This window comes from Heterobasidion irregulare, assembly GCF_000320585.1.
Source record: "Heterobasidion irregulare TC 32-1 unplaced genomic scaffold scaffold_07, whole genome shotgun sequence".
Classification (NCBI taxonomy): Eukaryota; Fungi; Basidiomycota; class Agaricomycetes; order Russulales; family Bondarzewiaceae; genus Heterobasidion; species Heterobasidion irregulare.
Window position 1 is genome coordinate 1852004 of NW_009258203.1, and position 27070 is coordinate 1879073.

The following is a 27070-nucleotide window of genomic DNA, read 5'->3' on the forward strand; positions in this document are numbered from 1 at the left end:
TGGCAGGGGCAGCGACTTGTACTTCGCAAGGGCAAGATGCCTTTGCCACACGGAAGGAATGATCTCCTCCAACTGAAATGTCTTATACAGGTAGGGGGAAGTCATTGGGTCGTCGATGGTCAAAGGGGTGATAGTTGCAACGACAGTTGAACTTTTTCGGGTTTCTTTCCTAGCTTCTGTATCTGCTTTACGATTGGCTGAACGGGTAAGGTTGATGGCGGGACCCATGTGTCCCCGCCGGTGTGCTTTTATCCTATAACAAGTGGATAAGACATTTATATGAAGATATCATCTCATTATAATCAAAGTCATTCTGGGATCCTAATGTATTTTGGCGGTTTCAATACCTGGTCTTCTGTTAAAGGAGTGTACTCGATTCAATGATGTGCGTGATGTTGGTGAATGCCCCACAGCTTCTTCATCTTCCTTCGCCACCAGCGGTGCTAGCGCTCCCCAGCGCTGCTCACTCTGTATCATCGTCATATCAGGCATGCTACGAGAGCTGTATCTTATTTCAACTTGGATGTCGCCCGGCTTCGTTCACAAATTAGGATACCAGAATAAGCACAAAGACTTCGGAAGCTACGAGTCGCTCAAAAGTGCCGGCATTGGCTTCGGATGAGTATATATGCGCCAACCTGCCCACATTTGCGATGCCATATTCATCCACAGCCTCGCTAATTACTTTTACAGGCCAAGATGGATAAAGGGCACCCAGCGGGAAAAAGACTTGTTCCCTAGCTCAGTACGAAGCTTGGCGACGGCAACGTGGAGTGCTTGTGCTGCATGCATAGTGTTCGGGTAAGAGCCGGATATATAATCCCGGAAAAGGTGACCATAGAACTCATCAGCAATCTTTGGCCCATCCTGGTCATGAATCGACCTGTACTATACTTTGAGATATCGCTGAACAAAGTAAAACTATGATTTCACTGACCACATGGTTGCGACGACTCCACGGAACCCAGAGAACAGCAACGTAGCCGCCAGGTGAATAACTTCGTCAGGGAGCTTGTCGTCCCCCATCGCAGTCTGGCAAGCACTGAGAAAAGCCAAGGACGCACTCGGCATGGGCTGAGACATAATTCGAGAAACCTTCAGTGGACCATCGCAAAGGAGAAGCGCACTCTCTAGCGGATAAGTTAGATCCTGCCGCCCATGGCAAGCAAAGTGGGCGATGTATACGTCAGAGAGATGATTTAGCACGGCGTCCACGGACGAGGGCGCGCCTTGAATGCCTAACTTGACGAGGGAAGAGACTGGAACATGCCCCTCAATTTTGCGCAATTCCTCGCGAGTGCTCGGAAGTGATAGGTGGCCATTGGTTTCGGGCTGGATTGCCACTAACATCTTGAATAAACCTGGGCTGGGTGTTGGTGGCGGAACAAGGAGACTGGTGAGCGTGGGCGTATAAGACGAAATTGCAAAGTTCGAGATATCCTCGAGGTCGCCTAGGCTAAAATCATATATACCGGCTGCATGAACAGGAAGAAAAGAAAATAGCCCTGCTGGACACCACCACAGACGTGAAGGCGACTCAGATCTCTGCATATATGTGAATATGTTAATATCGGAGCACTGCCAATCTACAGACCACGGACCTCAAGTTTCAGAGAACATATCACGGGCTTGACTATGAATGTCCAGAGTGTTGCGAGTACGTCACGGAAAACATGATCTGGATCACGAACAACCGTGTGCACTTTCTGTCGTCCAAGGTGCCTTTCCTGTGGGAAAAGAGGACCTGCATCGTCACGAAACGTTTGTGCTTTCTTAACAAGGGCTTGAAGAGTGACTGTAGTTTCAGGAGGGAGGGAGGCAAGCGTGTTCGACACGGCACCGCGTATGGAGTCAACGAGGGCTATTACATCAGAAGACGAAAAAGAGGGAAGTGGTAGCTGCTTCACGCCGTCCATTGTGACGATCAAAGCATGGCATGCGGTCCTGGTGGCGTTCAGCAAGACAACGGGGCCATGAGCAGCAGCCTTCTGCAGAGCATTCAATTTCCTTGGAAGTAAAAATCCTTCAAATCCTTGCAAATTTCGAACTTCCCTGAGTACTGCTAACCACTCCTCACTGAGGTGGCGATACTGCGCTGCCTCAGCCTCTGTAGATATCATCATCTGCACGTCGTCAGACACGCCTTTCCGGGCATTGCGAAGTGACCCTTGCTCTAGGGCGCTTGAAATATCTAAGAGTCTTTGGGCCAGTGGAGAATTGACTGATCGAAGTTCGTCAAAAGGAGTTCGCAGTTGCAGTGCCTGTGACCAAAGAATGGACCTCCCTTCTTCTAGCAATTCGACTGCCTCTTCGTAACAACCAGCTCGAATAGCGCAAGCGGCAGCATCGCTCGAGAGAGTATCACCCCGCAGCTGCTCGGCGAGGATCTCCCTACGCGAGTGCATGTCTGAGGCCAACATCGCAACATGCGGCAAGTGTCCAACGGCAGTTCTATACGCTTCCAAGGCAGATGCGTGACCATTGACATCTGCATAACTCGCCCACATCCGTGCGGCTCGGAAACGATCCAACACAGGGGCAGGCTCACTGTTTGCCGCAGTGCGATAGGCGTCCATCGCCGCGTCCAAGTCGTCAGACTGTCCATTATCCAAACTAGATCGTGCGAAAAGGTAGGATGCGAGCATGGCCAAATATCCACATTGACTGGGGTGAAATGGAGGCAAAGATGTTATGGCATCTCGCTGCAAGGTGATTGCCTCATCAAGATCCCCTATTCGTCCACTGTGCTCAAATCGGGTGAACAGAGTGCCTGCTAAGTTGTTTAGTACATCAGAGTGTTGGTAATGTTGCGCAGGTAGCAGGCGAAGAGCTGCTTGGTGATGAAGGATTGCCTCGTCAAGGTCATCCATCTTGAATTTGCACTCAAACCGCGCTATGAGTGCATTTGCCAAGTTGTTGAGCGAATCCGGGCGTAGAGGGTGTTGGGCGGGCAACAGCTCTAGGGTGTTCCGGTGACACGTAATCGCTTCATTGAGGTCATCCGCGTGACGGGTTTGCTTGAACCGAGTAAAAAGGGCATCTGCGAGATTGTTCAAGGACACTGGTCGTTTGGGATGAAGGGCGGGGCGCATCTCGAGGGTTTGCCGGTGCAGCGAGATTGCTTCTGAGATATCATCGACAAGGCCTACTCGCCTGAACCGCTTGGAAAGTGCATTTGCCAGATTATTGACAAAGCTCGAGCGCTGCGGAAGTTGGGTGGGTGACTGATTGAGCGCCGTTCGAAGAAGGGAGATTGACTCATCAAGGTCATCAACTGAACCTTTTTGATCAAATCGCATAGACAGTGCAATGGCTAAATTGTTGAATCCAGTGGGGCGCTCAGGATGGGATGCAGAGAACAGTGTGAGGGCTTCACGATGGAGCTCAATCGCCTCATCAAGATCGCTGGCAAAGCCCATTTGTCGGAATCGCGAGAATAGGACTGAACCAAGGTTGTTTAGTGACACTGGGCGATCAGCATGTGGGACGGGGCGAAGAGCGAGGGCTTCTCTATGAAGCATGATGGCCTCCTCAAAGTCAGGTATCGTACCCTTCTGGTCGAAACGCCACTGAAGTGCGTTCGCTAGATTGTTGAGTGAGTTCGACCGGTTGATATGAGGAATAGGACGCAGCGCGACAGCCTCTCGGTAAAGTAGAATTGAATTCTCGAGATCGTCCATCGAGCCCTTATGCTCATATCTTGTTGATAGAGCGCTTGCGAGACTACTTGTCAAAGTGGACCGGCCAGAATATAAGGCAGGGTGTAGAGCGAGGATTTGCTGATAAAGCGAAATAGCTTCATCGAGGTCCTCGCTCAAACCAATGAGGTCGAATCGCATCATGAGAGCACTGGTAAGATTCTCCAGTGAGGTAGAATGATTGGGATTTGGGGCAGGGCGTAAGTGTAGGGCGTCTCGATGCAGAGCAATGGCTTCATTGAGGTCATCTCCCTGGCCATGCCGCTGGAAGCGAGAAACAAGGAAGCGTGCGAGGATGAACAGTGAGTCAGACCGATCAGGATGTGAAGCAGGTGATATCATCAGAGAATCTCGGAGAAGAGATATCAATTGTTCAAGATCCTCGGCTTGACCTTTGCGTCCGAATCGAGTCGATAGCGAATCGATGAGATTCTTGAGCGATGCAGATCTAGTAGGATGTGGAGGAGGAAAAAAGGTAAGAACCTCCTGGCGGAGAGCGATGGCTTCATCAAGGTCATCCGCTACGCCCCTTCTGTGGTATCGGATAGAAAGTGCGGCTGCGAGGTTAGTGAGCGCATTTGAGCGTTGAGGGTGTGGCATGGGTAGAAGTTTGAGAATCTCTTCTTGGAATGATATAGCGTCTTGGAGATCCACGTCGCTTTGGACGTGATGCGATCTCATCAAAAGTATATTGGCTAAGTTGCCGAGGACCTTGTAACGTTTGGGGTGTGCCGTATCCAGAAGCTGAAGGACTCCCTGTAGAGTTTCAACTGCGGCAGTCAATTTCTCCGCATTGCCAGATGAAGCGAACTGCTCTAGAAGTATGTTAGCGTGTCGGGCGATATCAAATGCTTGGGCAGCCTCGTAGTCATATCCTAGCTCGCGTGCGCGGAATCTGACGCCCTCGGATAGATCATGAGATTCGCCAAACAAGATGAACCTGATGAGATGCGCCGCCGAGAGCTTTTTTAGCACCCGCTGTCTATCGGGATGGGAAGGAGGCAAGAGTCCCAACGACTCCTGGTACGACGAGACAGCTTCTTCCAAGCTCAATAGCTCATCCGCGTGGAAGAATAGTAACACAAGAGCGTCACCGAGGTTGCTTAACAAAAACGATCGTTTGGGATCTGGCGACTTTTGCAGTTGATTGGCCATGTGGTAAAGGGAGATCGACGTGTCCAAACTTGATTTCGAAGGCGCCTGGCAAAATTCGGCAACAGAGACGAGTGCGAGATCAGTCAATTGGGATGACTGTTCGTACAGAGCGGCATTACGAAGGAATATTTCCTCGCGCTGAGGGAGGATGAACAAGTCAGCCTTTTGCACGAGCGATGCTCGATGTCTGTCAACGTACTTTTGAACCGAGTTCCTGTGCCATATTCTCTTTCGACTTGATACCGTTCCACCCGATTTTTGAAGCCTTCTCCAGCAGGTCAATGGCCTCGTCCAATGGCCAGTCCAGCTCAGTCCGATAAAATCTTAAAATCAATGCCAGAGCGAAGTTGCTCATCAAGGCGGGTCGAGAGGAATGAGATATGGGGCATAGCTGAAGTGCTCCATGGAGAAAGGGAAGAGAGTTGTCGAGTGATGAGAGCTGACTGGCCTCCTGGCATTCCACGAGAATAGACGTAGCGAGTTGTGATGATTCATCAGCATCGTCGCTTTGATCTTCAAAGTCGGGCATGATCTTAGATACAGCTGCAACCTGTTTGAAACAGAATCAGACATCAAGAGCTTCAACGAGAGTATAAAGATAAGGAGCGCACTTGATCTCGGATCATGCTCTCAAAGGATTCGGTTATCCCATCATCATTGGATTGATCCAATGAGGTCGTGTGGACATCGTTGGCGATCATGAACGTGGATGACGATCAATGTTGTTTGATAGGAAGGCAGAGGGTTAGAGTAGATTCAAGGCGAATGGTGTACGAATTGCTCAACAAGATCAGGGTATGAAGCAAGTTCAGGAAAGTCACACCATAGGTCAGACTCCCGCGTTTATGTGATGCTTTTGATATTGAGCGCCTAGGTGGCTGTGAAAACCGAGTCAGTAAATCGAAGCTGGCAGACATACATTATGAAACTTACCCGTTGTCGCGACTACATCTTGACAAAACACGCACAGTTCGTTGTGAACGTTTCTGTGTCGCCGGAGAAAACTGATGGTTTTGCCGTCTATTGCGGGGGGGAAGAAGCGTATTTAAGAGTGACGAATCCGAGAGCACCTGTATCGACAAGCTACATACGTCGGAGAGCTGCGCTGAATGTGATCATACAGTTTGAGAGTATTAGTCTTTGATCCTTGAGTTGTAGTATAGGCAGGCTATCAGATTGGGCTCATATCGGCAAATGCACCTTATGTTTTTCGAATCTGTAAAATAAGGGCATATACGAGTGTCTACGACATAGAAGACATGGAAGAACGTATTTCCGTCTCCAAAAGAAAGTCAAGACAACCAACCGGTCATTCCTAGATGAAAAGGGTCGATGGTTGAGAGCTCGTTATCCTGAATGGTGAGGGACGCATCCATGTCGAGAAGCGATCTGCATAGATTCCATTCAGGATGTCGGTGTCCGATTGCCGATACATCGATGTGAAAGAAGGAAGGTCATGGAAATGCGAGTTCGTGAGTGTCAGATCCCATGGAAAGGATGCGAATAGAAGTTGGCCAGGCGCGGCAAAGCGTTCGGTAAACTAGGCCATGGAATCACAATATACGCCATACCTATCTGCCGATGATTTTATGCAAAAAATCGTTTCATGATGAGCTGGCGTGATTCCGAAGGTAAGAGTACACGCTGTGTCTGCCGCTCGGCTTCGTGATTCTTCGAGCTGCTCTCCGTATCACGTTGCTACTGCTGTGCCCTATCGCTTTCGACAGAATCAGATGTTCTTCGGTCTAAAATAAATTGCGCGAATACGGAGAACTGATCACCACAGTAGCAATGTTGACATAGATAGAAGAGGGTGGAAGAGGATAGGAAGAGAGTGGAGATGGACTTGATGAAACCCTGCGAAACCTAACCCTAGTCTCCCACGGGCTGCGGCTTCCTGATTACCACCAAAACTCTACCTCTGAGTCTTAGCTGCCGCTCAAGCAACCAAGCACATCCATCTTTCCTTATCATCGTTTCAAGGGTTGAGATCTGAGACTAGGCATTCGTCTCATACATGGGTTCTGGAAAGTTGGCTTCAATGACATAAATTCCAAGTGCAGATAGTTGATTGGTTTCTCAAGAGTGTGTCAGTCCCTCCTACAGTACCATGTTGCTACCCTGACTCTTGACAGCTATGGCAAGTTATGGAACCACTTTGTATCAGTCCGGAAGACTCATGCTTTGAAAGCAGTTCTTGACATGCCCCTTTATTTCTCCATTTCACATACATTCACTCCCTAAGGTATTCCCAAGAAGCTTTAATTTTGTCCATTCTATGTCTATCCTACAACTACTGCAACTATTGCACAATTATATGGTGCATTTTCCCTCTGCTATCAAGTGTTCCTGTCTTGTGGTCAACCTTGTGTGCCTTCTCACAGATACAGCATCTGTCTTTGCTATCCATCATATCCTGTAATGCAAGCTATGCAATTTTGAGTGTGAGACATACTGTTCTCTCACATTATGGGCAAGGCAGCTTTATATGCAGACTTGGTCATCATTGCATCTATGTCTCATAGGGGACTAGGTTTACTCTTCTATAAAAGCTGCATTTATTTTGAGTTTTCTAACCTCAATTGACTATAGTGCCCACCAACCTGTGCCAAGGATCATTAGCTATTAATATTAGTTGTTCCAATTGTCCTCATATACTAGCCAGGCTGTATACTTGGATAGGCAGTTCTCAATGCTATGCTTCTAAGAAAACTAGCATAGCATAGGTCTTGATTGGTAGTGTTTCTTATCAAGTACATATTGCTATAAGCTATCTATCTCACTGAGAATGAAATAAACATCAATGTACAAACAGCTCATGGTGCTAGAGTAGAAAAGTGATCTCTATTAGACTGATTTCCCACAATTCCCTGAGTGCACCACAATATCTAGTCTCAAAAAGATCTCTCCAAAGTCAGTCCTCATTATCTTTCAATTTATGACTGACATTGATTTATTATATTCCCTGATAGTCATCATATTTTTGGTCTCATTATTGGAATCAATAAGGTATGACATTCACATCATATGTGCATGTTGTGCATGTTTACTAATTTCAATGTTCAGTACCCTTACTCAGAGAATAAAGATCTGACTAAATATGTGGAAAATGCCACATCAATGCAAGCATTCCTTATTAACAATCTCTACATACCCACATCATAGATTGTTCTTCTCTGTAACATGGATGCCACCTGAGCAAACATTTTTTCAAGTTTCAAAGCTCACTTCATTGAGAATCCAAAGATTCATGAAGATAACACTATTATTTTCTTTTATACAGGATATGGGGGCCATATGGTGGTGCTGCAGGAGTAGAATACAAGTGATTATTACATTGAAACCATCATTTCTCATAATGAAGAAAGCAAAGATAGTCAAGGCATTTCTATTACCAGCATTCCAGATTATATGGTCAATGCCCTCCTTCATCAGCTAGTCTCTGCAAAGAGGAACAACATCGTGAGTCTTATTATGGATGTGCTTTTACTTACGGTGCTAATCTCTCTCTTAGACTGTCATATTCAATTCTTGCCATTCTGGTGGCATTATCATGACTCACACACAAATTCATATTTTTTTTTTTCCTTTTTACCTAATTATAGGATCATGTGCCAATTACTTATATGTCTTACTCACATAATACTTTCCCATGTTCTATATTTAGGCACACACTCTTAAGTAGTTATCTGACATATGCCTGCTTGTCCTTAATCTACATGGTCTGTGCACAGGGTAAATAGTATACAAAGAGTAGTATAGTAGGCCATATATCCCTAGCTTCAAGCTAGTTTTACCTCTAACCCTCTGAGTTCTACCACATCCTTAGGATAGTAAAGTGAGTGCCTGACAACAGAAGGTCGTCATTAACACAAGCTTGAAGCTCCCCACAATATTGCCTACTCCCTCTACTTATTTCACCAGATCCCTAAGACCATTACATTGACTATTCTCTCATCACTATATTTGTGCTTCTTCTTATTGCTATAACATTTAACTCTGACCTCTTTACCTAGCAAACTTTATGACTGGATGCATACCTCACTCATGTCTTCAGATCATTATCATCTTTACTATTCCACTCTTACAGTATTATTAGGGTATGTACTTATATACAATACAGACTCACATCTTGGTAACAAGAGTGCTCACAATGCCACCTAAGATGATAATAGTAGATAGCTACTATATGCCTTACTCTGAATAGTTAGGTATGTATCCTATATAAAGGAGAGCACTTTGAGGTCTAGAATACTTCTGTCTGGTAGTTAACCTAGCTAAAGTAGGCTCTGGAACAACTGCCTTGTGAGGTACTTACAAGTAGCTACTCAAAGTATGATAATTTATGGTATACATTGGGGAGTCTTGCCTTGATCTTGTGACTTGACCAAGTCCAAGCTAGCATGCCCTGATTGGTCATCCTAAATTTCAAAGCCCCTATGATCCCTATTGCACTCCCTCTTATCCTTTGAACATGCTCCCTCTCTATCAATCTCCTAGTTATCTTTTCCATCCCCCTCTTCCATGTAGATTAGTAAAGATCTTTGACACCTGGTTGCACAAAAAAAGAGGAATTTATCTTAATGACAATAACAATATTTTGTGCTATGGTGGCAGACCAAGTGGAGGAATCTCCCCTCCCATCTCCTTTCACAAACCTCCAACAACTCTTTATGGCAGACATAGCCAATATTGATGCTGCCACTACCACTACCACTAAGAAGAGCCATGTCACAAAACCAAAAGAGTGGGATGGCTAGGACCTTGACTGATTTTGGTACTTGGTTAGGTTATACACTATAGCCAACAAGAAGGACTTTGAAGAGGACAAAGACAAAATAATATTTGCCCTCTTATTCATGTGCAAAGGCATAATGGACCACATGGGCCCACAAATTTATTAAGAAAGCCCTAGAGTATGATCCAGTCACTTGGGGAACCTAGGCAAACTTTGAAAAAAAACTCAAATCTGCCTTTGCCAATCTCAATAAAAAATAAATGGCACAAGACAAGTTGGCAAAGCTTTGTCAGGGAAACTCAATGGCAGAATAGTTCTTTCAATAATTCAATATCCTGTCAAGGTTGGCAGGGTATAGCATAGACCACAACCACTTCTGATCAATTTGATCAAGCAGCACATAAGGTTTAGCCTAATTGAAAAAATCTACTTATCTAGCTCAATACCTAACATTCTTGCAGACTACAGGAAACATATAATAGCATTAGATGCTTTGGAAAAAAGGCTTGCATTGGTCAACAGGACCTCTAGTTATAGAAGTTCTACAAAGAGCTCTTCTATGCCAAATTAGAGACAATCAATTGAAAAAACAAAAGTAATACCAGAGCAACCATCAGCTCTAGTGCAAACTCAAAGGGATGGCACTGGCACCAAGTTTGGGGGATGTGGACAGCCAACAGACATTGAGAGGCCCATCATAAGGGACTGTGTTTCAACTGTGGCAAAAAAGGCCATCTATTATGTGACTGTTTAAAGCCATAAAAGTCTACTAGGACCTACATGAGGTGAGTCATTGATAGACTGTTAGAGGAGAATCACAAAGACTTATTGGCTAAGCTGGGTTTTCCTCAAGGTCAGTGAGCAGACAGTCTGTAACCCCACTGACCTCTGTATCACCTCTGTCTGTTGAAAATTCTGATGTATTTATCACACATTTGAATAACACTATTCAACTAGATGAGACTAGGAATCCTAGGCCACAGATCAATGATAATACAGATGGAGCGATAGAGAAGATGATAGATGTGAAGGGTTTGGGCTGATCAAACTAGTGTCTCTAAATCAGGGGAGACTATTTAACAGCAGTTCTTAGATTAGACAGAAATGGATAGCACAAGGCTTTCCTGCTGCACCGCAGCTGCTGTAAATACGTATAAGCAGGAGCATGGACTAAGTAACAATAGATCAGGGGCGCGAGATGTAGTTGGGAGAAAGGTCCTACGTGTCCTTATGTGGATTGTGGTAAAGCAAGAAAGACATAGTAAGTGGTTTATAACACAAGGTCTAATATATAAACTTGGTAATCTAAATAAGTAAACATAAAATAGGCAACCTCAACATCTCAAATTTCATCCAACATTTATCTTTCCTCTATCTAATAAATAAACAGGTCAATAAATACCTAAAAAGTCAGGTCTTTCAGGATTTAGTTTAAACACCAGCTAAGAAGATAATAAACTAATGGTAAATAAATAATACACTTTATATAGGGTAAAAACAAATTATGGCACTTACACAATTTGGATTTGGAATATGTAAAACTATGATTGAGTGCAATATTTGGCCATAGTTAGCTCAAATTAGTATTATCAATGATTATTAATAATTAAGATCCAATAAGAGAGAGGGGTTTTCCAAATGGCCACTAGTGAGATGGAATGTGGGGACAAGGGTATATATATAGCATGCCTATGTATAAATAAGCACAAGATTGTTAGAGATGATCTTGATATGCTTAGTGCACATATTTCCTATATAGCAGGCAAATATATTATTATGGCACCACATACCAATATGACTGTCTTGTCCATAGCCTAATAGCTAGAAAAAAACACTCAGTTTGAGCATCTTCTGTATAACAAGGCAATGGACAGTGTAGATGGCACTGAGAATTGTAATATCAATAGTGGTGATGACTATGTGCTGCACAAGACAGTATTGACCACTGCACTAATAGACAAGGTCTGCAAGGCTGCATGTAGCACATCTGTATGCCTAACCTGCATGTTATGTCCTACAATGACCAGTAGCAGGCATTAGCTGACAATAACAACTTGAATGATCTTGTATGCAAGGCCAAGGTACTGAGGTCTTCATAGTCTCTTGTGGCAGCTACTAAGCTGCCAACAAAGTGGCTGGGGCATCAATACATATTTCTCTCCTTCTATGCCTCTTGTAAAGGCAGCTGGAAAGTCAGCAAAAGAGCTACAAAATAATGGTGCAGGCATATATGAAGAAGAGTAATATGCTAAAATAGTATAGAATGTGCCACATCTTTACCTTCTCACTAATAGAGCAGTAGTACTTACTATTTCCTACTGCTAATTAAAGACTTCTTAGTATAGAATTAGTGCTAATGTTATAAAATTAGAAACCAATCCAATGCTCATAATATGTTGCTTCCATTTAGGAAATTAGACACTGTTAGATGCTATTAATACTTTTAGATACTTTTAGACACTATTAGATATAATCCAGAGCTAATACAAGAGGGTGGTTTTCCAGATGCATACCAATTATAGTTGGTCCCTACCCAAATAATGACAAACTACCAAATGATGTTCAGCAGCACTTGGGTCAGTTTACATATATGTCACATACTTATCATGACAATACAGGATTCATTGAAGGAGCTTTACAATGTTCTATAATGGGATCAGGATTAGACATCCTATTCAGCCAATGTTATCAGTACCCAGTCAGTCTTTATTGCTTATTCATCTGGAAAAACCTCCTTTCTTAATTATATCTAATTATTCGAAATACTAATCTAAGCTAATTAGAATATATTATTAATAATTAACTTCATGACCAAATTTGCAATTAAGGGGACATTTTCTATATTATTACAGTCCCATTGGAATCTACAATCTAATTACAATTTTACACATTTCAAATCCAAATTGTATAAGTGCTACAATCTTATTTTTACTGAATTTTTTTTATCTAGTTTACTATATTATTGTCTAGTGCCTAAGTTCAAATATCAGCCCTGATTTTTAAGGTATTTATTGACCTCTTTACATATAGAATAGATAAAAGATAAATATACAAGAAAATCAGAAATGTTGAGATTGCCTTATTTATATCGTTATATTTAGGTTACTAGATAAATAGTTTAGACCTTGTGGCTTAGTGGTTTAGAGCACTAGTCTAGAGTGTGTAGGCATGAGGTTATTGGTTCAATTCTAGTAATGGGCAAGTTTATAATAAGGCATGACTTTAGTTTGATTAGTAAGCTCTATACATATTCTATGATTGGAGGTGTAGTAGTAGTAGAGAAACCATAGCACTGGGTTGGTTGATATTTTTCCAAAAATCCATATAATAAATTAGCTTTAATTGGCTCTGATTAGATCTTATAATTTTAGGATTAGAGGGGGGGTAAGCTAAAAATTCTTAATGGTAATTGGTAAAATCTAGCTATATTTATGCTTAACTATGGTTAATTCAATATGGAGCTTTTCCCTGATGGCCACTGATTATACGCTAGTCTTGAGGTGAGCATTCAGTCGACCCTTTTTACTGTACCAGGCCGATATCATCTCGTGGGAGATACTGGTGATCGAGCTGTCTTGTCGCGCTGTAAAACAGAAGAAGGATCTCAGCACGGCTGAATTGTACATTGGCAGCGTGTCCTAAGCCGAATCAGTTGACAGCATTTTGAGCAACACCTTCGCGATTCTGTGCAACACGAAGAACGCTGACAGTCTCCAAGTATGAATGCTTGGACGAAAGATCACATTATACACAGGGACCTTCGTGGGGAGAGGATTGGATGGATATTACAGAAAATGAAATATCGACATGGTAGCAATAGCAAAGCAATGGACAGTTAGATCTAAACGGAATTCGTCAACAATCGCAGAAGGAATATGTGAATAAGTAAAGCAGAAAAACAACAGGTCACGAAAGCTCAAATGCCTCTTTACAAACCGATCTGTACTGGCGAATTTTTAGTCGTTCCGTGAGCATGATTTCGAAGTCTTTCCGTCAGCATCAGAATCGGAGCACTGATGAGTAAAAGCAGCACCACCAATCGGTTTCGCGCCTTCAAATGAAATGAGGCTCAGTCGAGAACAAAGGGCTGAGAGAGAGGGAGAGAGGGAGAGGTGCGTAGCCGGCACATCTTCGGATTCCTGAAAGGATTGCATTTTCTCCATCAGCTGATCATTTGCACAATACACAGAGGACTTTTAAGATCGCGTGCTCTGTCTATGGGCCAATGGTAGACAACGCGTTGGGAAAGGAGGCGAAAAGGTCTGAGTAGGGTGAATGTCGATGGCGGCCTCTATATTGAATCAAGGCTACAGAAGACGCACGATGTCAGGCGTGCCGTTTATCAGTCGCCTATCACCATGCCGCACTCAGAGGGCTAGCTTCGGATGTGAATATGATAAGGAAGTACGTACTTCAAAGATAGCAACGTCGCCTTGTCGTGTTCGCAGGACGTGCTTCTGCTCGCTGCACGGGGAGACACGAGGATCGAACAATGGGAACTAATCCATATCTGAGTTGGAAAAGCGAAAATTCAAGATCGGCAAGGACGCATGGCTCCCGCCACTCACCTAACGTGTCCAGCCAATCATGAAGCAGATATGGACACCGATTTGGGCTTGCGAGGCAAGGCGCGAGATTGGCGCGAGAAGCCACTCCCTGCACGGCTTCGCTTAAAAGCTGGGAAAGCAACTTGAGAAAGTTGAACTACCATTTCAACTATTAGCCACTTGACCATCGACACGATCCTATGACTTACTCCTCAAACACATACGAGATGTTCCAGCTAGAGGAGGTTAGCCTCTCAGCATGGCAAAGGCATCTAGCTCGTGCCAGTTATGATGCCGCCTTCCCCTACGGCAACCAAGCCTCTGCCGAAAGCCATCCGGCACTTGAAGACATGGCCTTGTATCAGTACGAGCGAGAGGTATGGTTTGACTTGCGGACTTGCGCGTTGACCTAACCCGCCCTCCGCCGCAGGGAGTGGCAGCCGAGTCACCTCAACATGCCTGGGGGGCGTTAACCCCATCATACTCAGTATTCAGTGGCGCAATGGCAGGCCCAGTGAACATCGTCATGGTCGATAACTACGTATCTCCTCAGCAGATGCTGCCATCTGGGGAGATCTGTTACCAGGCAGCGCGGATGGCCTGGAGCCCTTTACATCGTGAGCCACCCTTCATCCTCACCTCACTGCTGCTCGCTTACTCTGCACACAGCATCGGAGGTTCTGGTGGGTCCATGCTGCCCGCCGTCAGACTATCCAACCCCGCACCACGGGGGGTATGCTATGGGGATGCCAGTCGAAGCTCCCACCCCGCCCGCGCACCTTGCCTACAATGAGGCGTCGCTGGTTATGCCCGCACCCCGCAAGGCTGTGGTTGGAAGAGTCGAGGACGTCCTCGTACCTCCTCGACCGCAATGGCGGCCGACTCTAGCTGAGCTAGAGTATGCGATGATACGCTCATCGTGCGCCCGTAGGGGTTCCGAGGGTTATACCCTCTACCAAACAACAATGAAATCAAGAATGAGTGCTCGCAGAGATGCCTCCGCGGACAGCATCATCCCCGAGGCTGTCAATGCGTCTGGCCGAGGGCGCTCCCTGGAGCCTCCTCAACAGGTACAAGAATTGGAGGACGGTATTCACCAGGCCGCACACGGCGCTGCCCGCCCTAGCTGCAACGAGTGTGATGTGCAATTCCGTCACGCCCACGAGCTGTGGCGGCATCTGCGCGAAACAAAGGCGCACGGTGGGGCCAGGTTTCGGTGCAATTCCTGCAAGAAGGCGTACACTCGCAAGGACGCGCTCACAAATCACAAGAGACGAAAGCACAGTGTGATATAGGCTCGGAGGTGATGAGGGTGAAGTAGGCGGTGAGCAGTGACGAAGGTGAGTTTTACAGAGCTTACCCATCCCACCCTCCCCATTCTTATCGATTCTTCCCACTATTGTGTCCCAGACCACCATCTGCAACCTGGAGGTGCCTACTTCCACGTCCGAATCGATCCGTCCGCGCGATGACCGTCTGCGAAGTTCGAACGAGGCCGTCTCTCTGAGCATTCCCCGAGCATCTATGGGAGACAACAAATTTCTGAATTGTTACTCACAGTATCATATACGGTCCCAGTCTCCCAATATATCTGCTCTCTCTATAAATCTGAGTCGACGTGTTCCAGACAGTTGAACATGAGCAGAGATTGGTTTTTGAATTATGAGCTACGATCTGCTGCGATGGTGAAGTGCCGGGCCGGGCACTGGCGGCATTGCCCGTTCTTCGCCATTTCAGTCCCGACCGGCTGGCAGCGTCCAGCACTCGTCCAGCGCGCCATTTTAGGCTTGACCAACCCCCTCCCGAACGCCGAACATGTGAGGTGAAGGTAAGTAGTCTTGGAATGAGACTAGACGTTTGCCAGCGTTCGCCTCATTTACACTCTTTGCCTGCATTGTCGGTTGGTCTCAACAGCATAGAAATATACATTCCTTAAGCTTCATTCTGCTTCGCTTGCCATTCGTCCCCGGAACTATTGATCACCATAGCAAACTCAACACGCCAGCACTGTTCACAGGCTGCCGCTGTCAAGTGAAAGGAAATTCGAGAGGCATTGCTGGAGAATGACGCAGGGATAAGGTACGACATCGGTTTTACTATTAGATGTCGGCCCTTGCCCCATATCTACCCTGCCTCGTAGCCCTACATCCGCACAACATGAACCTCTCCGACATCATCCTCGTGCGCAGCCAACAAGCCAGTCGTTTCTCACCCTCCCTCGGCTCCCGGGAGCTCATATACGCCTCTGGCGCCGACAAGCAACGCGTCAGAGAGGCAGATCAGCGCAGATTATCGACCGCCGTTTTCCTCCCCAAATCGACCGAATGCGCCTACTCGCCGACGTCGCCCGGCGGTTGGGAACACCGGTATATAGTATCTATCCTGATCTGATTTACTCTCGCCTTAATTAGGGCTCTCCACATCGTCGGCCCCGTCGGCCCTCATACCACACGACAAGCACTCTCAATCTGCTTACGGCACCTGGACCTACCTGGACCATGCTGAGGGAGAGCTGGTGAGCAAGCGTGCGCATTGTGCGTTTGCCTCGTGCGCTGACGAATCTCTCCTCATATTTCTCCTCGTCTCCGTCCTTCCCTAGCTTTCCCCAGCTGGACCAGATCTGCCCCCATTTGCCTGGCCCCTCACTCTCCGCCGTGCGAATCCCGCGCTTATCTGGGCCCGAATCGTGAAGGCGCTCGCCCCCGTTTTGGGTCGCGCTTCCAGGGCCGATTCGCGCCAGAACCTTCTGCGCTTCAGTATCGGCCGATAGTTGAGCTGCAAAATGGCGATATAAAGGCCCCCACACGAGACCTTTGCATACCGTTGACTTTGAGCCCTTTCCCTGCCCTCGCGTGTGTTTCTCGGGCATATGGTGTACGCGTTTGTTGTCGATCACAGCGAACGCGAAGCCTCTCTCACATCTCTCCACCGTCTGTCCTTTCCGATCCACATCTCTTACCCTCCCTTCCTACTCTACGACCTTCGACCGGGTCGTGTCATTCAGTTTACATCGTCAGACAGGTGAGGATCTTGTGGAAACCTGAGCACTCGGGATGCATCGCATGGAGCTAGGAAATGCAACATACCTCGCTGTTTTTCTCTATTATATGCGCGCCGCATGCGTCTAGTCGACAAATATGCCAGATTTTCGCGAGCTCCACACCTCTTTCATCTTGTCAGCCGCACGGCGCGCGGCGATTGCTCTCCATCTTCCTCTGTCCGGTCATCACGGCGTTCGGTGAACCCACGATAGTGCGCGAACCACATTCGGGTAACGAAAACTTGATCTTTCCAGATCTATTGCATCCAGCATTCCTACTTCCATCGCCCTCCACAGTCGTCAATTTGAGATTGAAATGCGACCGCTTTGTTTTGCTCGCACCCTTGTCGCTTGAGCTTGCGGATGAGCACATTGTACGTTTTTTCCTCCTCGTGTGTCGAGAATGTCACGTGGCCAACAGCTAGTATACAATGGCGCCTTGTTTCTGCGTGAGGATTCTCACTTGGCGACCATGTCAGTCGCTCGACACAACGATGCACTTGAGTACAGCGCGTTTTGAGGTGAGTGTTTAACCATGTATGCTGTTTCAGGCCATATTGCCGATGCTATCCCGCGGAAGATGCTGATGATCACGCTGCTGTTGCGCTGTGAATTCAAAGAGGAGTCCCGGCACCGCTGAAGCGCGCATTTCTTTGAACATGTCCGAATGCCGAGTCTCTTGGAACTCTTCTGCGACGCGGACCAACACACAGTGACCGTTTGAAGGTTTGACAGCCCTCTAAGTGCGAAGTTATGGACACAAACAAGGTATCTAACACCAGGAAGAAATTTGGGCCAAAAGATGGAGACTCGTGACACATGTGCGAAATCAATGAGTTGTGAAATATAGCTATGATATCATGAAGCCCTGATCCGCCGAACATACTCCCATGGCCTATTACACAGCCTTGTCTGATCGTTTGCATCCCGTAGTGCGCAAACGGCACCCACCGCACAAAGGGTCTATTGTTGTGTCGGGAACGTAGATCGTTGATAGCGAGGTGGAGTGCTCGAGCAACTTTCGTAGTACCAGTGTCAGAACCGATTTCATCACCTCTGAACAGCCGTCCATAGAAGCTGCCTAAAATCTGAAGACGATCTTCATGAATTGTCCTGCCGTGAAGCTCTGTTCAAGATCAAAATGAAGCGGACAGGACAAATGGTACTGACCACATCGGAGCCACTACTCCGCGGAATCCGGACGACAACAATGTCGTCGCAAGGTTTATCGTTTCACCTGGAAGTTTTTCGCTCTCCATGATGGGCTGGCATGCAGTCAGAAGCGCCAATGGAGCCTTCAGGAGGGGCTGTGGTATGATTTGGGATGCGCGCAAGGGACTGTTATCGAGAGACGATGCATTCTCTAGCCCGTCAACCAAGTCGTGGGTGCCATGGTATGCGAAGTGAGCAATGGTGGCATCAGGAGGGCAATCGAGGAGCCCCCGAGGAGATGTAAGAGCATCTTGCTCAGTACCGGATCTGATCAGAAAAGTCGCAGAGACATGTTTCTCTATTGTGCGTATCTCGTCGCAGGTGCTGGAAACCGACGCGTATCGGCTTTCAAGCATAACTACTAGCACCTTGAGAGGATGCGCATCCACTGTCTGTGCAGGATCGAGCAACTGCAGGGTAGGTGTATACGATGACACCATGAATTCTGAGATACTTTCAATGTTGCCCATACAAGGATCATATATGCCAGCTGCATGGACAGGGAGAAAAGCGAACGGATCGGTTGGGTACCACCATATGCGTGGGGTAGATGCGTGTAGGTATTCAAAGTGAGAATTGCAAGCCGTGAAGATTTTTAAAAATGAACATGCCTGAAGACCCAGGCAGCGGATCACCGGCTTGACGACAAATGCCCACAGTATCGCTAAGACACCTTGGAAGACATCATCGGAGTTATGTAAAGCTGCGGTTGCGGATAGATTGAGCCGCTGAGCTTGCCCGACAAGACCAATTTCGTGACGTCGTGTAGCCTTGTCGATAAGCACTTCAAGAGGACCTTGACAGATCTCCGGTAGCGAAACAAAGCTTGCTGACGTGGCGCTCTGTATGGACATGGCAAGGACTGCTATATCCTGGCCAGTCAACGATCCCGAAAGCGGCACATGCTTCACGCCGCCTGATGTGACTACCAACGCATCACATGAGGAATGGCTGGAGTTCAGGATGACGATCGGTCCTTGCGCTACCGCTCTCTCCATCGGAGTCGAACGCACAGAGCCTTCAAAGTCTCCCAGAATTCGAATCCGTTTCGAGGTCGGTCGGCCATCCTCATCACGTTGACAGAATGCCCCGCCTCCGGCATCGAGACTACCGGACACATTCCGCAACTTTGGGGAGGGGGTACGATCATAGAAGGCCCGCGGGAAACCCACAGCTCTGCCTTTCTCGAGCATTCCGACGGCCTGTTCAAATCTACCCAAGCGCACGGCGCAAGCAGCAGCATCGCTGATGAGTCTAAGGATTTTTAGTCGGCGGCGGGATCCGACATCGGACAACAGTGCCGCGGCACGGGGGAGGAGATCAATAGCAGTTTGGCATGGTTCCAGGGCAGATGAGTGATCAGCACCGTCCGCGTGCTGTGCCCACATCCGGGCCGACTTTAAACGCTCGAGGACGGATGCAGGCTCGTAAGTTGCAGCATTACGAAACACAAACATGACTATGTCCAGGGTCGAGTGATCTAGACACCCTTGACCTTGGCCATGCTCCACGTAGAGGTAAAAGGCGAGGGTTGTTAGAAACATGCAGCGATCAGGATGTGGTGTTGGTAGGCATAGCAGAGCTTTCCGTAGTAAAGAGATCGCTTCCTTGAGGTTGTCTATCTGCCTAGTCAGTTCAAACCGTTTAGATAGTGCGCGCGCGGGGTTGTTCAATGCCCCTGGGCGATCAGAGTGTTGGATCGGGCGTAACGCAAGAGCTGCTCGGAGCAGTGAGATTGCATCATCGAGGTCGTTCGCTTGGCTTGTCTGCTGAAATTGCATGAGCAATGCGTTCGCCAGATTGCTCAACGCAGCTGGACGACGAAGGTGCGGGACGGCACATAGGCCAAGGCCATCTCGGAGATGAGTGGCTGCACCTCGAAGGTCATCCACCCGACCCGCTCGCTTGAATCGCCTCCAAAGTGCAACCGCAAGGTTGTTCAATGACTTGAAACGGGTAGGATCTGGCGCGGGGCAAATCACGAGCACTTCTCGATGAAGCCTGATCGCCTTTTCCAGGTCGCCTACATCACCTCCCCGTTTGAAGCGTCTCGACAGAGAAGTCGCGAGATTATGCAATGTGCCGGAACGACCAGGATGAGATGAAGGGCAGAGATGGAGGGCCTCTTGAAGAAGAACAATTGCCTCCTCGAGATCATCTACAGTGCCGGTCTGCTTGAGTCGTTTCAAGAGCGCAGCCGCGAGGTTGTTCAGTGTGCCCGAACGAGCGGCATGTGTGGCAGGACAGAGTTTGAGGGCTTCTCGGGAAAGTGAGAGCGCCTCCTCGAGGTCATGCTGCTGGCTGGTCCGCTTGAACCGCGTCAAAAGCGCGCCTACGAGGTCGTTCAATGCAGTCAAACGATGCGGATGAGCTGCACGAAATGGCGATAGGGCTTCCTTGTGAACTGAAATCGCCTTGTCGAGATCGTTCTCCGTAGACCTCTGCATGAAACGAGCCCAAAGGGCACTAGCGATATTGTATAATAGACTGGGTCGTGCTGGATGTGCGGTGTGAAACACCTCGACCAGCTGCTCATACAGTGCTATACAGCTTTGGAGGTCCGAGTCGTGCGAGGTCTGCTTGAATCGGGAGTGAAGGGAAATGGCCAAGTTCCCAATAATCTCGTGTCGCTGCGGATGATTCGAAGACAACATATTCAGGGCTGCCTGTAATATATTGATTGCTGCGTCAATATCTTCAACATCTCTCGACGATCGAAACTGTCCCAAGAATATAGAACCTTGCTGAGTCAAATGAAGCGCTTCCTCGTCCTCATTTCACAGCTTTGTGCCCACCGTCGGCTGAGGGATTGCCCCAGATTGCACCATCAAAGAGACTCTTGCGCCGATAGCTGCAGCAAGCGTTGAACAGAGGAGCGAGGATTTATCCGTGGTATTCTTGATGACTCCTGGAAAAAGAGATATCGCCTCATCCATGTCCTGGCGGTAGCGTGTATGAAAGAACCGCAAACAGAGGGCATCGATGAGGCTGTTGGTGCGTGCAACATGTTTGGCATCGCTTTGTGCAGGCGAGAAGTGGCTTTTACGATACAACACAATCACAGAATCGAGGGCGGTGCTTGACGTCGTCAGGCTAGATCTTTGCTCTAACTATGAGTGTTATCAGCTCAGAATCTCGTTCATGATTGCAGATGTCAACTTACTCGTGGGTCGAGCATCAATGCGTTCTCAGACTTTGCGCCGGTCAACCATATGTTGAAAAGATCTCCCAACAGTTCAATAGTCTTGTTCAAAGAAATGCTCTGCCCTGGTTGAGGGAAACTGGCCATCAAGGTGAGAGCAAGCCCGCCAGACAATTCTGATCTGTAAAGAGGCTGTGATTCGCGGAGGAGACTCAGAGCTCTGAGAAATGACGACATCTGGCTCGATTCTTGGCAACTTTTGAATTCGGAGTTGGCAGACGCGTATGTCCAGTCTACATCCGCGTTTGTGCCGTGTTTAGCAAAGTCGTTCATACTTTCGCGTTAGTCGCTTGAATGAGAAAAAAATGAGGCGCACAATCGGGTTTGTTATCAGGATGGAAATGTACACTTACAACTTTGGGAGCTTGGTGTCTAGAGACGGATAAGTCGATGAGAAGAATTCGATTTTTGAATCTTGGCTTTGCCAAATGGGACAATCGCTTAGGATCTATCGACATGAATTGCGGTCCCTGGATCGGAGGTTCTAACAAGTCAGCAGATTTGCACAAAGCGTACCATGCGACTCACGGAAGCGGTTATATACCTTCGCCCACAGTCCGCATTCCAAATCCAAGTTGACATTGCCTTCAAGTCACGAAGTGCTTATCCTGTGCATCGTTCACTGCCTTGATGAGCGACAGGTGGTCTTGTGCCAGTCTAGAAAGCTCAAGGAGTGCAGGATTTGTGGAAACCTGCATCATGTCATTCACCTCTTTGAGCGCCCATACACTCTTGCACGAAGAGCTACCATCCCCGGACACCTGTGCGATGTCAGAATGTACCAGCAGACTTAATATCATCTGTACTAGCAATACGTTGTACTCAATCGATATGTGAATCTTGAGGCAGATGTCAGGCAGTGTCCTTAATGTTCGGATGACAAAGTCAGAGCTATGTAAATACAGATACGCGGAGCAGGACAAACTTCACGTTTCACATGAATAGGCAGTTTCGATATTTAGAAGGTGCGTCTTTTCGTAAACCTCTAGTTTGTCTTTGGGCTTTCAGTTGCGTTCTCGAAACTGCCCATGGGCTCTGTCCTAGGATCGAGACCAGTGAAGCGTCAATGTGAGGCGATGGTCGCTTGACAGGGAACATGCGGCACATGGTTCGATCAGAAGCTCAGTCCGACATAACCTGATAGTGGCGTCAAACTGACCTTCATACACAGCCTTGGAGGCAAAATTCTATTTTTATCTTCACCCACACATTGTGAGAAAATAGGATCACAGGCGCCGGTCGCGACATCCAATAAAGCCAGCGCAGAGAGTCGTCCGGACTGCGGAAGAGGGAGGCTCTTCAATGAGCGATGTCTAAAAATAGATGGTTTCGTCCACAACGGTACCAGTCTACTCCAAGCACACACCCGGCTTGAATCAATCGTTAGCCACATGGTGATGATAGATTAGCGGGGCAGATGCAAGGAAAATCTGAGCCGCGACTGTGCTGAACGGATTGAATTTGATGTGAGAATCGAAACTCAGACCTCGGCGAGTTGAATGGAGACTTGTTTGATAGCCTGAGACACGTACTACGCTAGAATGGTCAAGATTCCGAGATGGGGAGAGGTCATAAAGACCGGAAATCAGAGCTGGATGTCTAAAGCAGCTTTCTCGACCTGGACGCATATGGTCAGAGACACCGGTATAAGAAAGACCGGTCACGTACCTAACTTCCCAACCGCCAAAAGCCCACCCACGTATAGAAGCGATATCACCCGCTTCACATGAAGAAGCGATAGCTCGAGCGAATTCTTCCCTCAGCGGATGGTTCATGGAGATTGTCCGAGTAATGACGATGGATCCATCAAATGGTATGAGAGGTCATCATGAACCAATGTGCACTCATATCCTGAACCCTTGGACAAAATGCCGGAAAATCATATGGTCGACAAAGAACGAAAATGTCCTTCAGGAACTCTGCAAGCCTGCATCATGGAATGGAAGAAACACTGATGCTGAGTGAATGCGTGTGTTTGTCTCTGCTTGTCAAGCCGCTCGTGATACCCCCATCGAGTTGTCTCTCCGTCCAGCTTCGTCCACCCGTCCGGAAGGGACAATCTGTGAAGAGCGCGTTTGTCATAGGTTGCGTGATTACGGCGAGATAAGGCCCGAGGTCACCATTTGACAAAATAATTTCTAGGAATACTGCCCCAAGAATGCATCTACACCAGTGCCACTGCAGCAGGGATCATGTCAACAATTAATCGAGGCATCTGGTAGGCCTCGCCAACACGATCTACTTTTCTCGTGCTAAGAATCAGGTTATTTCGCCAATCAGGCTGAGTGGGCCTCATACGATCATTGCACCCCTTACTCATCAGCCAGTCGCCTAGAATCAGCATATCTGAGACCGGAATATGACGGATTGATCAGAGTCAAATTCCAAGAGCGCTCGAAAGCCCGGTCTTGCAGCAGTTTGCAACCCTGATATCCGAAACCTATTTTCTCGAGAGTGGGCGTCGGCGCGCATCTCCTCGCAACATCAATAGCTCGGTTCCATCCCGTTCTAGCCCTCGGCCATGGAAGCCTGACTCTGGCTCAAGATTGGACATGGCCAGGTCTCTTTCTTTATTTGACCCTATAGCAGACCTTGAAGGTGACGCTTGGATCAGCCGTATCATCGCAACCTTGTGACTTTCCTGGACTCGGAATTCAACCCGATTCAGTATCGAGACTCATGCTCCCTCCTACAACGACGGTACACCTACCATCCTTGCGAGAACAGAGCACAATCATCCGCTCTTTCATTATTCACTCACGGCTGATGGAACAGTGATAACGTGCGTGGCCCTGTTTTTGTTTGATTGAATCTGGTCGCAGCGAAGTCAGACAAGCGCCGCTGGTGTCGGATCATGGCCTCCTTCAGCCAGTTCACAAAGTCTTGACTTTTGAGTCTTTTGCAATTTCCGGATGTCAATTGTCTGATGTTGATCTTCTGGGTAGTTGTCTCATTATGAACCCTACTTACTTTGACTTCTCAGGAAGCTCCCCATACGTCCTTTCCGTCCATCAGTCATACTTCTACACAGCGCCGTTGTGTTTCAGAAGTGACCGCTGGCGTCAATGCTGTTAATCATCTAGGGCGCTTCTAGAATCTCACTCGAAGAAGCCCTAATTGATCCTAGTTTGATCCTCCGGACTTTCGCTTCGCGCCTTTGCACTTCCAAGGGACTCACACCCCTTGTCAAAGTCCAAAAAAAAAAAGTTATGTAATGATCTATTCGAGCTCTCGGTATGCCCATTAGCGTTAGATGCTCCAAGTACACAACGGTTCTAATAGGTGGCTTGAAGTAAACCAACGTTTTGGGCTGTAGTAAATTTTCCCTCGTCTACTATGTCAAGCAGGCCACCAAGCACATATTCAGGCAACTCATCCAACGTTCAACTCATTTATTACAACTCGTCTCAATCTAGTTGATTGATTCTATAAATACCAATAACACCCCCGCGACCCCTGGCCCCCCCGCGTAGGTACTTTCAAACTAAGTACCTGGGTTATTCCTGCTGACTTGTTCCAGGATGTATAGATATTGCAAGATATTGAGCGCGGTTCTCGCTTAGGCTCTCAAGCTCTCTTGAGCAAGTATATTCCAGGCACACTTCACCACGCGGACAGCGCTGAATATCAGGTCTTGAGTTGACGAATGGCTCTGCACTACCTCCATTCCACCCTCATTGTGCGTGGGTACATCAGGGACAGTAGTCACGCGCACGGAATTGTTGCAGAGTCAAGCTCAGGATCATGGTACGTGTCGGCGAAAGGAACACTCCGCAGGTGCAAACCCCCATGGCAAAGCTAAGTCATAACAAATCGTTAAACCAGACATTGAAGAGAGAGCGCCCAAAGTCTACATATAAAAGGGGGCCCATTTGCAAGATGTGTTCTTCAAGCTCACTCGGCTCCCAACCTCGTTAGCTTAACTCAACTCAGTTCTTCTCTCTCAAGAGTCACCATGTTCGCTGCCAGATTCATTCTCGCTGTCGTGCCATTCATCGGTTTCGTGCTCGCTGCACCTACTGATGCCAGTGCGAGAGATGAGGATTGGAAGACGAAGCTCGGTTGGGACGGGAAGGTCACCACGCCTGTTGAGCTCGACCCTAGCAACGTTTCCAAAGCCTCTGACGGTGTATGTACTCTCTCTCCTTTCACCGCATTGAAGGACTCATGGGTCTAAGGCATCTTTAGGCTCTTCATGTCAACGTGCTCAGTGGCGGCGTGTACTTCTGCACCGACGCAAACTTCCAGGGTAACTGTGTACGTGATTTCGTCTTCAAAGTCTGATCGCGCATCTAATGTACTCTTCCTCAGATCTATGTCTCCAACTTCAGGTACGAACTATTTTGCGTAATATAGTTATAGCAAGATAATAATGCGTTTTTCACCGTCGACAGCTCCGGCCAGTGCGTCGGCGTCGGGTCCAATTTCAACGACGATGTCACCAGCTTCGGACCCGACAAGGGTCTCACTTGCACCGTCTACAGGTTTGTCCCCTTTACCCATAATTGTGACCTTGTTTTGACCAAAATATCAATTTAGTGACGCTGGATGCTCTGGCCGTGCTACTGGCGGGATTGTCTACCCTGGTCAGTAGCTTATGATCTGCTTGAACCTCATGCAGGATGTTCTGACCCTTGATGGCAGGCATAAGCAACTTGGCCGACTATAACAACAACGATGCCATGAGCTCGTTCAAGTGCACTTAGGCCAGGGAAGGTGGAAGTGATGACACTGAGGGGCTTACAGATTCAGAATCAGCACAAGGTTTCGGGTTGGTAATTGTATAGTGTTAACAATGACACCAAGTCTGATTGTATGATATACTTGCTGAAGCGGCCGCTGAAATTGTCAAACTCCTTTATACCATCCAAAGCCATTTCCGGAGCCAAAGCCCGAACCCGAACCGAAGCTCAAACCAGAACCAAAGTCGGACCAGAGCCTGAGTACACTACCAACGACTTGATGATGAAATCGACGAAAGGCTTGTCGTTCTGAGCTGAATTTGCGTCAACGTCGCCGTCATGTCTTTTGGATATTCCGCCTTCAAGAAAAGGTGAATAACCTCACGGAGAGAGGAAAGCACGTAGCCGGCTCGTCTTCCATTCAAGGGAAAATGTCACCCTTTGCAGCCGAACGATTTGTTCGCTGACATCTTACTCTCGTGGACCAGCGGTGGAAACTCGAAGATGTGGTAGGCTACGAGTCTCCCGGCAAGCGACGCGAGAAGGTCTAGAAAATACAAGCTTCAATAGAGCCCAGGCTCAGAAGACGTATGTTGTCAGGTGTGGCGCCTATCAGCCATCTATCAGTCCGCCAAACTGACTTAGTTGAATTCGGATGCAGGGGGATAAGGGCCCCCAAGAGGACAATTCTCCTTTGTTGTGCTCGTAAGACGTACTCGCTTGCCGCGCATTGAGCACGAGGCGAACAATCCGGTCGAACAATGGGGGCGGATCAGCATCTGAGCTGTAAAGCGAA

At 47.5% G+C, this 27070-nt stretch overlaps 6 protein-coding genes across 6 annotated transcripts; 4 read left to right on the top strand and 2 right to left on the bottom strand.

Moving 5' to 3' along the window:
* Positions 1–687: 687 nt before the first annotated feature.
* On the bottom strand, positions 688–4877 carry HETIRDRAFT_321529 (uncharacterized protein; the record flags this gene model as incomplete). Its single annotated transcript, XM_009550305.1, has 4 exons — positions 688–888; positions 934–1545; positions 1602–4409; positions 4674–4877. Coding segments are annotated over 4 exons (3825 nt in total), but the record flags the coding sequence as incomplete, so codon positions are not given.
* A 3076-nt stretch (positions 4878–7953) lies between these two features.
* HETIRDRAFT_171435 (uncharacterized protein) lies at positions 7954–8292 on the top strand (the record flags this gene model as incomplete). Its single annotated transcript, XM_009550306.1, has 1 exon — positions 7954–8292. The coding sequence occupies one exon, from the start codon at positions 7954–7956 to the stop codon at positions 8290–8292; it is 339 nt and encodes a 112-aa protein (XP_009548601.1).
* Positions 8293–14640: 6348 nt separating this feature from the next.
* HETIRDRAFT_453067 (uncharacterized protein) lies at positions 14641–15433 on the top strand (the record flags this gene model as incomplete). The annotated part of the gene is made up of 3 exons (XM_009550307.1): positions 14641–14755; positions 14808–15036; positions 15070–15433. The coding sequence occupies 3 exons, from the start codon at positions 14641–14643 to the stop codon at positions 15431–15433; spliced, it is 708 nt and encodes a 235-aa protein (XP_009548602.1).
* Positions 15434–16295: 862 nt separating this feature from the next.
* Positions 16296–16908, top strand: HETIRDRAFT_103395 (uncharacterized protein; the record flags this gene model as incomplete). The annotated part of the gene is made up of 3 exons (XM_009550308.1): positions 16296–16491; positions 16550–16672; positions 16748–16908. 3 exons carry the CDS (start codon positions 16296–16298, stop codon positions 16906–16908), a joined length of 480 nt encoding a protein of 159 aa, XP_009548603.1.
* An 817-nt stretch (positions 16909–17725) lies between these two features.
* On the bottom strand, positions 17726–21865 carry HETIRDRAFT_428365 (uncharacterized protein; the record flags this gene model as incomplete). Its single annotated transcript, XM_009550309.1, has 5 exons — positions 17726–17917; positions 18081–18291; positions 18349–21110; positions 21186–21500; positions 21554–21865. 5 exons carry the CDS (start codon positions 21863–21865, stop codon positions 17726–17728), a joined length of 3792 nt encoding a protein of 1263 aa, XP_009548604.1.
* A 4119-nt stretch (positions 21866–25984) lies between these two features.
* Positions 25985–26298, top strand: HETIRDRAFT_322786 (uncharacterized protein; the record flags this gene model as incomplete). The annotated part of the gene is made up of 3 exons (XM_009550310.1): positions 25985–26076; positions 26132–26178; positions 26237–26298. Coding segments are annotated over 3 exons (201 nt in total), but the record flags the coding sequence as incomplete, so codon positions are not given.
* Positions 26299–27070: the final 772 nt, after the last annotated feature.